Below are 13,606 nucleotides of genomic sequence, written 5' to 3'. Positions count from 1 at the left end.
TCAACCGAATGCTGCTCTAAGTGATGAAGTCTATGAAACGTTAAGGACTCGTGGATATAAACAAGCAAACCAGTTTCTTTTGTTGATGATGGATCTCGACGTACGACATTATATCCTTCAATCTTAACTTCCACATCTGTGATATTGCTGTTAAGTCTCGACTCAGAGAGTCCAAAAATGTGAAAGTATTTGCCTGAGTTGAGAAGAACAGCTGCTACCTCATCAAGCTTATTTATGGCATGATTAATATTCAAATGTCCAACTCTTAGACCGTCTTTAACAGGCCAGGAATTCGTAGATACAGTCATGGACTTATTAAACAGTACACAATGAAAACAATCTCTGTAAGAGAAAATGAGTGAGTAGAAATCTCGTAGAATACAAAACAAGTCGCGTAAGGCGAAAATACAACATTTAGTCAAGTAGCTGTCGAACTCACAGAATGAAACTGAACGCAATGCCATTTTTCAGCAAGACCGTAATACTCGTAGCATCGTCAGTCCACCGCTCATGGCAAAGGCAGTGAAATTGACAAGAAGAGCGGGGTAGTAGTTGCGCTAAGAAGGATAGCACGCTTTTCTGTACCTCTCTTTGTTTTAACTTTCTGAGCGTGTTTTTAATCCAAACATATCATATCTATATGTTTTTGGAATCAGGAACCGACAAGGAATAAGATGAAAGTGTTTTTAAATTGATTTCGACAATTTAATTTTGATAATAATTTTTATATATTTAATTTTCAGAGCTTGTTTTTAATCCAAAAGATAACATATTTATATGTTTTGGGAATCAGAAAATGATGGAGAATAAGATGAACGTAAATTTGGATCGTTTTATAAATTTTTTTTTTTTTTTACAATTTACAGATTTTTAATGACCAAAGTCATTAATTAATTTTTAAGCCACCAAGCTGAAATGCAATACCGAAGTCCGGGCTTCGTCGAAGATTACTTGACCAAAATTTCAACCAATTTGGTTGAAAAATGAGAGCGTGACAGTGCCACCTCAACTTTCACGAAAAGCCGGATATGACGTCATAAAAGACATTTATCAAAAAAATGAAAAAAACGTCTGGGGATTTCATACCCAGGAACTCTCATGTCAAATTTCATGAAGATCGGTCTAGTAGTTTAGTCTGAATCGCTCTACACACACACACAGACAGACACAGACACACACACACGTACACACACACGCACGCACGCACGCACATACACCACGACCCTCGTCTCGATTCCCCCTCTACGTTAAAACATTCAGTCAAAACTTGACTAAATGTAAAAAAAGAAGAACAAAGATGTATGCACTGTAAAGGCAGGAATCTGCAAGGAATGCACAAGCAATTCGATAAACTCGATCGTCCTTCAACCGTCACAGAAAAGTCAATTTACGCTGGTGGTAATGCTGAAGAGTTTGCGGCAATCACAGTACAGACACGGATTGACCGACACAACATTAAACTCGCACGCATCGAGTACAAGTCATGCGCACGGGCAGAACAGTTGAACCTGCCAGGCCAATTATATGCTTGTCACAGGTTACGTTATGATCGCTAAACAAAGGGTACTCAGTTAAGTTATTGTCCACAATACTTTTCGCGAAAATACGGATAATTGAGCGAAACACACTGATAGTTAGGTACCGAATATGCGTACAATTCACACAACTGATGAAGATGATCACTGTCGCTTGGTGGACTATCCTAGCTGTAGTCCGATGAACTCACCAAGACGATGTTCCAGCGACAGACTCTTTGTTTGGAGCCGCTCTCTCTCTCTTTCTCTCTCTCTCTCTCTCTCTCTCTCTCTTTCTCTCTCTCTCTCACACACACACACACTCACACACACCCACACACACACACACACACACACACACACACACACAAACCCACATTGTTAAACACTCCAGTGTCAGTACAAGACTAGTGAGAGTTTGAGCTGTGGATCAAAGGCACCCTAATTCTATCGTTCAACATCGTCGTCTGCCCCAGAGAGAAAAAAAAACCCACACACATATATTCTGGTAATCAGAACGGTTTAAAACACCTAGCCTCAAAATGTTGCTCGTGAGGAAATGGCAGCTATATTGGTTTCTTGCTGTTGCTTGTCTTGAGAACCTTTTTTCTCAGCCCACTCTTTGAAAACATATCCACAGTTTATTGCGGGAATGTGTGAAACGCCAGTATCGGAAATACGGTGTTATCTTTGGTAGAATGACAACATGGGATACACAGCGTTATGTGTGGAAGAATGCGAGAATGAAATCTACAGTTATCTTTTCTCCAATAAAGTCAGCCATACACGTTTCAAGAAAATGAATAACGCCGGAAGTCCAGGGGACTACGTAAGCTGAAGCATTTTGGCCTTATAAATATGAATTTAAACCCCTCTGGTGAAAGATGATGTGTGCATACATGTACAGAAAACACTATTTTGTCCAGCTCACCTCGGTTAAAACGTTAAAACATTGTAGTCACAGACACATGTACGGTTTACAATTGCATACATTAGGCGAAAATACAACATTTAGTCAAGTAGCTGTCGAACTCACAGAATGAAACGGAACGCAATGCAATTTTTCAGCAAGACCGTATACTCGTAGCATCGTCAGTCCACCGCTCATGCTCATGGCAAAGGCAGTGAAATTGACAAGAAGAGCGGTTTAGTAGTTGCGCTGAGAAGGATAGCACGCTTTTCTGTACCTCTCTTCGTTTTAACTTTCTGAGCGTGTTTTTAATCCAAACATATCATATCTATATGTTTTTGGAATCAGGAACCGACAAGGAATAAGATGAAAGTGTTTTTAAATTGATTTCGACAATTTAATTTTGATAATAATTTTTATATATTTAATTTTCAGAGCTTGTTTTTAACCTAAATATTCCATATTTATATGTTTTTGGAAACAGAAAATGATGGAGAATAAGATGAACGTAAATTTGGATCGTTTTAGAATGTTTTTTTCTTTTTACAATTTTCAGATTTTTAATGACCAAAGTCATTAATTAATTTTTAAGCCACCAAGCTGAAATGCAATACCAAAGTCCGGGCTTCGTCGAAGATTACTTGACCAAAATTTCAACCAATTTGGTTGAAAAATGAGAGCGTGACAGTGCCGCCTCAACTTTCACGAAAAGCCGGATATGACGTCATCAAAGACATTTATCAAAAAAAAAAAAGTTCTCGGGATATCATACCCAGGAACTCTCATGTCAAATTTCATAAAGATCGGCCCAGTAGTTTACTCTGAATCGCTCTACACACACACGCAGACACACACACACACACACACACACACACAAACACACACACACACACACACACAGACACACACACACACACACACACACACACACACACACACACACACACACACACACACACACACACACATACACCACGACCCTCGTCTCGATTCCCCTCTTCTACGTTAAAACATTTAGTCAAAACTTGACTAAATGTAAAAAGGTGTTTTCGTTTTTTTTTAAATGTTTTTGCTTGAAATTGCGAAGATTTGGATTGCCTGTGTTATACACTACCGTCCGGTCAAGAGGGCGGTCCTGGTCGGGGAACACATGGGCAGCATATAGGAGTTGTCCAGAAACAGCCCCTCCTGTCTCAGCTGGTCAATGCGGGGGGTGGCCATCAGAGGGTCGTGGGACTGGAAGTCGTACCAGCCAGCGTCGTCCAGCATGGCGAAGATGATGTTTGGCTTGGCCGCGCTGGTCACTGCGACTCCACACAGCACCAGCAGCGTCACTGTTGTCCACGTCATGATGATTGCATCTGAAATCAAGGAGCACAAGTTTTATGACGAATACACACATCCTATAGAGAGCCAACAGATTTGCCTTGTGCCGCAACGTCATATTGCATATCAAACTAACAATGTTTGTATGGCTGTGTGTGTGTGTGTGTGTGTGTGTGTGTGTTTGTGTGTGTGTGTGTGTGTGTGTGTGTGTGTGTGTGTGTATGTGTGTGTGTGTGTGTGTATTTATAAATGCTATGGGGTAGAAAAAGACCTGTGCTGAAAGAAGGATAAACAAAGAGCGTATGTCACACGCTTTCCTTCTTTGCCACTACTAAAGCAAACGTATGCAAGATTGTATGTCACCCGCTTTGGCAAGAACGGATTCAAACTCGAAATCGTCCCTCCAAAAGCCCCAAAATGCACACACGACTTGTATTTCTCCTGATGTTTTTTTTTTCTCTTTACACATTCTTCAACGCTGAGAATATTGAAAACGGCATCCCAGACGACAGTAGGCATTCTGTGTTTCCATACGCGAATTTAGCTGTCCTTGCAACGTGGCTCGCTCAGGAGGCCTGTTAGTCTGAAACCAGAAGGACAGCGGAGTTCTGAACATAGATGACAAAGACCCCGAAAAGAACAAACAGTTATCCGTCATTTAAGTAACGATAGTGAATGTGAATGCGGCACTGGTGCAGAAACAGTTGACCACTCTTTTGTTAAATGCCCAACTTATTTGCAAGATCGCCAGGATACCATTTATACGCTTCACAATCGTTTCATTAACATTGTTACTTTATTAGAAGGATATGTGAACGAAATTCATTTTGAAAATAATAATATATTTAAACCTGTTCAGGAATTCATCAGACGTACTGGCCTGTTTGGAAATAATTAGACAAACACAGATTATCTCTCTCTCTCTCTCTCTCTCTCTCTCTCTCTTCCACCTCCCCCTCTTAAGCCTCCCCTTCCCCGGTCTGAATACTTGTCCCCAAATTATTGTTCTTGATTTGTTTAATCACCGATTATTATCCTTTACGCATTCTTCTGGTTAGATGTGTATGTGTGTTTACTTTATTTTCTTTGGTGTTTTCTCACCTTCTGTTCGTCTTTTCTTTTCTCTCCTAAATTTGATCAATATTTTGAGTAAAATGTACGGATTGTTTTTCTTTACTGTGTAAGGGCTTGTCTGCCATGTTCTTATTGTAAATGTGTTTGGAGACACCACCATAAGCCGTAGGCTTGTTGTTGTCTTCACCCTATGTCGATGGACATCATGTAAATATGAATAAACATTGTTTAAACCAAAAGAACAAACATTTCGCGGATGCAGACACAGAAAAACGTCATGAAGAATGCGAGGCTTCAAAAGATACAGACTCTGACGATGACTGTGACGTCATTCACATATACCGAGACGTCTTTCATATACTGTTCAAAAAAAGAAACGCATAGCTTGTAATATTTGGTTAATTTAGTTATATGGCTACAAGGATATCCACCAAACTGCAGAAAATGTTTATCTGGTCGTCGACCTTTCGTCCATTGCCACAAGTGAGCTCTGCACGTGACGCATGCGTTATCAGTGGCTACAATGTCAAAATTGCTCATTTGGCATGACCACTCGTCATGCTTCAGTGTAATCTCGTGAAACTCGGGGAATATGAACTCTCACTATGTCTTCCAAAACCCATCAAAGCTGATTGTTCGCCACAAAGAAATCAGACGACAATTCAGCGACGAAAGATGGCCCGATTGAGCAGAGAAGACCGCCAAATTGCATTGGGTCGTTTACAAGCAGGCCAAAGTCAAAGTGCAATCGCCAGGCACTTCCACGTGTCCCAGAGCACCATCAGTAGACTGTGGGTCAGGTTTCAAGCCACTGGCTCCGTTGCTGACTTGCCACGAGCGGGAAGACCAAGGGCGACAACTGCTGCTCACGACCGCTTCATACGGCTCCGCCACCTCCGGAATCGTTTCCTGTCGGCCTCATCTTCTGTCCAGGCTCTCCCCGGGCCACACCGATTATCGGACCAGACCGTGCGGAACCGCCTGCATGAAGCTGGTTTGAGAGCTCGCAGACCTCACAGAGGAGCTGTCCTCACCCGCTGCCATCGCCAGAACCGAGTGCAGTGGGGCAACCAGCACCTTCGCTGGACCGTCCGGAATCACTGGAGACACATGTGGTTCAGCGACGAGTCCTACTTCCTGCTCCAGCGACATGATGGTCGGAGGAGGGTCTACCGGAGAGTAAACGAACGTTACGCGCCCAACTGTGTGGATGAGGCACCCGTTCATGGTGGTGGAGGCGTCATGGTGTGGGGGGCGATCAATACCGCTGGAAGGAGCACCCTGGTGCACGTCCAAGGGCGCATAACTGCCCAGCGATACGTGGAGGAAATTCTGCGCCCACACGCCCTTCCTCTTCTGGCTGACCAGGATGCCATATTCCAGCAGGACAACGCTCGCCCGCACACAGCATGACTCACCACCCAGTTCCTCACCGACCACCATGTCCAGGTGCTTCCCTGGCCATCCATGTCGCCAGACATGAACCCGATAGAACACCTCTGGGATGAATTGGACAGACGTGTGCGCAGGCGAGAAGAAGCGCCGGCAAATCACCGCGATCTATTGCAGGCACTTCAGGAGGAGTGGGACACCATCCCACAGCAAGATATCCGGCATCTGATCCAGTCCATGCCCAGAAGGTGCCGGGCAGTTGTTGCTGCTCAAGGCAGTCACACCCCCTACTGACTTGACAGCCTCGGCACCCAATCGTATTGATTGACTGATTGATTTGAAGATGCAAATGAACTGTGTGTGCATTCAACTGTGTCCATACCAAATTTCAAACAAATAATCTAAATATTGGATTTTCTGTAAATTGTTTCGAAAAATAAAACAAATTGGGCAAGTAGCAACTATGCGTTTCTTTTTTTGAACAGTATAGTTGTTCGGTCACTTCCGTCAAAAAGTAGATATAATTATCTCCACAATCAATGGTTGCTCCTGTGTTTAGGTTTGTCAAGCTTGAGTACGCAAAACGTGTTTGTTCTCTCCTCTGTTGAAGTCGTGAGACATAAATGCTATTCAGACTTGGTTGTGTGACAGAGTTTTCTTCCACACTCGATTAGCAGATGTCTAACTCATAACATTCAGAATACGCTTCAATAGGTGAGGGGTAAGTTTATCTGCTGATCGACCCGTTTCATGTTTTCAGTGTGTTTGTGAACGTTGTACTTCAAATATGTACACCTATTGAAGCGTATTCTGAGTACATTATGACTTTCCGTAGTTACTATAGAAATTCAAGCACCTGACAAGAGATGAACACACTTTTAATGTAATCAGTGGTAATTTCTTGACATCTGGGTCCATCAGAATAGCTATATAAGGTAATGTCAATATACGTTAATTGGATCTGTAGGGCTCGTGGAATAAACTGCCGTCGAGATTGACCAAAAGCCATGTTTGGATCACAGATCCAATTAACATATACTGAACTCCAAAAGAAACGCAAGTTAAGAGTTATTTAGGGTTTTGTTAAAATTCATGCACTAAAGGTGGGTTTCAGGGGAAAATTCTGCACGAGCATGAGTTAGCATAGTGTCCTGCACGTAGCCTGTGAAAATCACGTGTGCAGCGCCCAGGGTGCGCTCTCTGCAGCGTGCTGAAGATTGAGACTGTTTTTCGCTCGCGCAGCCCACACAGAACCTGCCAGACCGGATTTTTTTTCGTTAACAGTACTAAGCTCACACAAGGAACACAAACCTGTCTCCGTCCACTGTCTGAAATCAGCCATTTGTACAGTAGAAGCATGCCAAGACTGAGCGCTATTGACCGGGAGAGAGCAATCGGGCAATTGCAAGCTGGAAATCGCCCAGCTGCCATTGCAAATGTCATAGGCGTGGCAACCTCGACCATCTGTCGTCTGTGGACCCGATTCCAAGCCAGCGGCAGCACCCGGGATGGCACTAGAAGCGGACGACCTCGTGTGACTACTGCTCGCCAGGACCGGGTCATCTACCGTCAGCACCTGCGCCAACCGTTCCTCCCGGCTACAGAAACCTCCAGGAACACCGTTGGAACCCATGGCGCTCCCATCTCGGGCACCACGACACGACGCCGGCTGTCAGCCAACAACCTGGAATGCAGGCGCCCTGCTCGCCGCACATTGCTTACTGCACAGCACAGGCAGCAGGGACATGAACACCTCAACTGGAACCAGCGGCAGTGGCGGGACATCCATTTTACGGACGAAAGCCGCTACTGCATCAGCCACGCGGACGGCCGCATCAGGGTGTGGCGAAGACGCAACCAGAGGTACGCCGCCAACAACATCCTGCAACACAACGCCTGGGGAGGCCCCAGCGTCATGATCTGGGGTGGGATAGGCCTCAACCATCTTGTGGGCCCCGTGGTCTTCCAAGGCATCGGCCCTGTGCGCGGAAACGGCGTGAATACACAGCGGTACATCAACCAGGTCCTGGGACCCACAGTCGTGCCGTACTTCCAACTCCACGGCAACCTTACCTTTCAGCAGGACAACGCTCGCCCCCACACCGCGAGGGCCACCACGGCCTTCCTGCAGCAGAACAACATCAGGGTGATGCCCTGGCCCTCCCTGAGCCCGGATATGAATCCCATTGAACACTTATGGGACATTTTGCAAAGGGAGCTGAATGCCTTCCAGCCGAGGCCAACAACCGCACCCCAGTTGGAGCAGGCCATCAGGCAAATCTGGACCACCATCAACATGGCCACTGTCAACCGCCTGGTGCGCTCCATGAGAGCCAGATGTCAGGCCCTTGTCAACGCCAATGGGGGACACACGCGTTACTGAGCCTGGCGGTGAGAACTTTCTTTCGGTAACGTTTTTTTGTTAGTGACAATCAAAGAACATTGCCCCAAGATGCTTTGTACCAATTTTCGTGAAATTCGTTCGATTCGATCTCGTCAAAATGAAATGCCAAAGAATGAGATTAAATTTCTTGAAATTTCAACTTGCGTTTCTTTTGGAGTTCAGTACATACACTACTCACAAAAAGTTAAGGATCACTATGAGAAAACAGGTGCTCAATAAAATCAGTTCGCTACTGTTATTTATTTCTCAGTCAAACCAAAGTGTTATGAATTCTTGTTCAGCTGTAAGTGGGCGATGTTGTGTTAGTGGGAAAATTGCACGGGATTTTCTACTACTGAGCTTGGTAGCAAAAGAAAAAGCGGAAACTTGCGAAAAAGGACCTTGTTTTGGACCGTTCATCCCGAACACATTGCACAAGCCACATGGAAAAACCATTATGCATGAGCAAGCACTGCTGTTTATGTGTGAGATGCTGTCACTTGCTTGGCTTTTTGAGAAGACATACCACCAGTTTAAGGGATTATCTGACAATGCCTCCACGACGAAAATTGAACGAGTTTGAGAGGGGACGAGCTGTTGCATGGTTCCAAGATGGTGTCCCAAAATGAGAAGTGGCCAGGCGACTTCACGTGTCCATCTCGGTCATTGTCAGACTGATTCAACGTTTCACAGCCACTGGGAGGGTCCAGGAAAGACGCAGACCTGGGCGACCAAAGAAGACAACTCCACGTGAAGATCGTCTCATTGAACGACTACCCTTGCAAACAAAAACAGCCTCTTCCAGCATTATTCGAAGGCAGCGGAGGGTGGCTACTAACATCAACATCAGCCAGCAGACCATACGGAATCGCCTTCATGGGTTTAACCTCCGTTTTCGTCGCCCAGCTGTACGGCCACGCTTAACTCCAGCCCATAGGGCAGCACGCCGCGTCTTCTGAAGACGTCACGTGAGGTGGACACGTCAGCAATGGTCCCAGGTCCTGTTCAGTGATGAATCACGCTTCACCCTGAACCACAACGACGACCGACTGAGGGTCTGGAGGCGCCAAGGGGAACGCTACATTGACACCACTGTCCAAAAAAAGGTGGCCTTTGGTGGAGGTTCTGTAATGGTCTGGGGGGCCTTCAGCCTTCACCACAGAACACCCTTGTTTCATGGACAGGGTAACCTGACTGGCCTCCGATACCGGGATGAGATCCTTCGACCGCTGGCTGTGCCTACACTGCAGAAGATGGGACCGCAGGCTGTCCACCAGGATGACAACGCTCGCCCCCACAGGGCAAGGGTGGTCAACGACTTCCTGCAGCAGTCTGGAGTCAACAGAATGGAGTGGCCAGCATGCAGTCCCGATCTCAACCCGATTGAGAACCTCTGGGATGAGTTGGATCGCAAAGTGAGGAGCAACCTCCCCCCACCAAGGGTTGTCCAGCACCTCTACCAGATGCTGCAGGCTGAGTGGCAGGCGCTTCCACAGAGGATCTTCACCACCCTGGTGAACTCTATGAGGACTCGCTGCATCGAGTGCCAGAACAGCCAGGGCGGTTACACGCATTACTGAACTTTTGGGAGCATCTGAATGCCATGTCTTGTGGTTTCAACGACTTTGGGAAATTAAATTTCGATACGTACACACTTTGATAAAATGTACATACCAAACGATTGCTCAAAATTGAAGGAAATCTTGTATCGTTATCACTAAAGCATTGAATTAAACGCTTGCCAAATACCAACGCATTGGCTTTCTTATTTGGAAAGTTATGAATTTGTGTGCAAGTGATCCTTAACTTTTTGTGAGTAGCTTATATCTCGACATTCACTGGTCTTAGGGTTTTTGTTTTCAAAGAAGAAAGAAACTTGCTTGAACACGGACCACTTCTCCGAGCAAAATCAACAAACCTAATCACTCGCATTCCATTCGACGTCACAGACATACGCTTGAAAAAGTAGGACCAATTGTATCGTGTTTGAAATTATAATGAATTCAATTTTTCTTGGGTTTCAACAAAAAAGCAATGGTCTGGAAGAAAGAGAATACAATTCTGAAACGGCAATGAACGGTAATGAACAACAATAAATGAAATGAAAATACGCAAGTTCTCCCAACATCAGAGCGACCTTTCCGACCGTGGCCTACGTGGGTCGACCGATTTCCTTTTGAGAGGCGGGCTGCCCTGAAGTGTGTTGGAGCCGCTCGGTTTGCACGAGATTATTTTTCTTCTTCGACAGTTCATCCTCCGATGCGGACGACTGAACTTGACCGCTAAAAAGTAGTCCTTTCGGAATCATTACGCCGAGTCTGAACATGAGGTCTGAACATTGTTTTTAGGCAGGATCTAGGTGAAAGCGAGGCTGTTCTTATCTCTCACTCTGTATACAGTCGAGAGAGAGAAATACATATCGAGACATAATTGGTTTTTTTTACCCGGTACTTGTGTGTCAACGTCGCTGAAGAAGACATAATTATGGTAAAAACTAGTTTATATCATCGTGTTCGTGTCTACGTCATTGAACGAGAAATAATAAGGTAATGTCAAGATTGTGTTTTATTCCCCCCTCTGCTTCTTTACCTCTGTAAACTTGTAGGGGTAGTTATTTTTCGATAATGACCCAGCAACCAAACAAATAACGACCCAGCAACAGCCTGAATCCTCGATAGTGCAATGGGTTGAGAAGTTGTCCTGCTTCGGTACTACTTTTTGCGACTGAAAAGTTCCGAACGCTCTAATGTACGAAGTATACATCTCTGGAGCAAACAATACAAACATACCGCATTTAAATTAACAAGTACAGGCCTGAACACATGAATCTTCATATAAAATCCATGAGTTCGGTTGTTTTCTGAATCTACCGTCTGCCGTGCTCAAACGTTCATCACAAGCAATTTCCCGCAAGGCAAGTAACTCATACTAGCGACAAGAGTAGTTCCCCTTCTTTTCACTCAGTTTCTTCGACAACAGACTGCAATCCGACGGTCAGTTTTCAACAATATTTCATTTAATAAACAGATCACACGCAACCAAATGCACACATCTCATTAATTTAAACAACATAAAGCGGTTTCATACATTATTTTCCCCAGAAAACTGAACTTCATACAGTTTTTAACGTTGGAACACGGGTGCAAAAGTTCGTCTGCTAGTCCCATTTGACGAAAGAACATTATCCTAGGCTAAGCGATACCAAAACATATACAGAACACACAATATCTGCCTTTGCCGCCACAGCAGAATAACAGCATATCTGTGTACTTGATTTTAGTCCAAAATAGGAAAACTGACAAAAAGTGTTAACAGAATGGAATGATTTGCACGGAACTATACAACCGCGCATTAATCAATCGCCTGCGCAGGTTGACTGGTTGAGTGAATAGGATTCGATCAAACTTTCGCAAAAAAAACTCCTCTTTTCTTTGAATAACTGAAGAAAGGAGGAATAAAGAGGTTACACACCTCGTCTCAGTGATTATAAAAAAATAATGGTCTCAGTTCGCGGTCATGAAAAAGCTCGCTAAAGCTCGCATTTTTCATGATCCGCTAACTTCGACCATTATTTTTATAATCACTGAGACTAGGCATGTAACCTCTACATATTACCCGGTACTTATGATATGATAATAATAAATGAGCATTTATATAGCGCAACATCATAACTTTACAATTATGCTCTTTGCGCTTGACACATTTAAAATTAAAACACAGTTATACAAGCATTTACATCTACATTCATAGTCAACAACGCTTAATTAAAAGCATACACCATCAAACATACATTACAAAAGATTCTTACTTGTGTTTCAACGTCACTGAAGAAGACATAATTATGGTCAAAACTAGTTTATTTCCCAATACCTATGTGTCTACGTCTCTGGTGAGTACATGTTTTTTTTGAAATTCTAGTCCTACTCATATGCAGACTCCTGCTCCGTACCAGACAGCAAAGAAACAAACAGGTCTTACCAGTGCGAGTCCCCAGTGTTGACGTATGCCCGAACTGTCAGAGTGGAGTGCTTTTATACATCTCTCGCACCAACAGCACGGGGGATAACCGGTCAAAGGCCGAACAGAAGCCGAAGGCCGCTCATGACACGTGTGAAGGCAAGTTTTGTCTGTTTTCTAGGTATTGTTTGATTTATGTCGGGATTTAAGGTAAGCTACTGATTCAGCGATGACTAAATTTGTTTCTCGATGCATAAAAAGTCAGGGAGCGATTGATATTTGCCCGTAAATAGCCTTCAAAGCTGAAAATGTCCGTGATCGAGCACCGGAAATGGCTGTTCGATGGGTTTTGCAAGTAGAAATGTGCTTTATTTCACCAAATCAGCTCGTATTTGGTGTGGGTACGGGATTCTAGAGGACAAAGGAGTCATAAGAGGTGCAAAGAAGTGCTATTTGGGAGTAGAATAAATCTTCCGAGACAGTAGACAAGAGAAGGTCATATTTGAGAGAAGCGCGTAGGCCGATTGTCTTTCCGACAAGCGAATGATACAGCAGATTAATCATTCGTTTTGACCAGAAACCTAGTCTCTAGTTTTTATGAATGAGTTTTTTTAATTAAAACAATCACGAGAACTCTCTCGCTTAGCCTAATGGCTGTTCGATGGGTTTCGCAAGTAGAAATGTGCTTTATTTCACCAAATCAGCTCGTATTTGACATCGGTTGGGTATATAATATGTATATTTTCTAATCCTACCGCGAACTGGATAGCAGACGTGGCACCACTGTTGCACCACACTTTCAAGTAATCCCACACTTTGAAGTAAATTACTTCAAAGTGTGGGGATGTGCCCCACACTTTGAAGTAAACCCATTTTTTACTTCAAAGTGTGGGGGGATCTTCCCACACTTTGAAGTAAACTCAGTTTTTACTTCAAAGTGTGGGGGGATCTTCCCACACTTTGAAGTAACTTACTTCAAAGCGTGGGACTTTTGCATCGCCTGTTTGAGCCTGATGATTTTGTCCAAAAAAATGGCAGTCTTTTGGATGA

General features: G+C 44.1%; 1 protein-coding gene across 1 annotated transcript in view; it reads right to left on the bottom strand.

Annotated features, from left to right (window-relative positions):
* Positions 1 to 12,606, bottom strand: part of LOC138955485 (arylsulfatase B-like) — a 55,895-nt gene extending 43,289 nt beyond the window's left edge. Inside the window, exons 1-2 of the mRNA XM_070327081.1 lie at positions 12,578 to 12,606; positions 3,539 to 3,785 (exon numbers count right to left, since the gene is read on the bottom strand). Of these exons, the coding sequence (XP_070183182.1) occupies positions 3,539 to 3,774 (236 nt within the window). The 5' untranslated portion in view covers positions 3,775 to 3,785; positions 12,578 to 12,606. The remainder of the gene's footprint in view (positions 1 to 3,538; positions 3,786 to 12,577) is intronic.
* Between the last annotated feature and the right edge of the window lie 1,000 nt (positions 12,607 to 13,606).

This window comes from Littorina saxatilis, unplaced genomic scaffold (assembly GCF_037325665.1).
Source record: "Littorina saxatilis isolate snail1 unplaced genomic scaffold, US_GU_Lsax_2.0 scaffold_385, whole genome shotgun sequence".
NCBI lineage: Eukaryota > Metazoa > Mollusca > Gastropoda > Littorinimorpha > Littorinidae > Littorina > Littorina saxatilis.
This window is presented reverse-complemented; position numbering and strand designations above follow the sequence as displayed.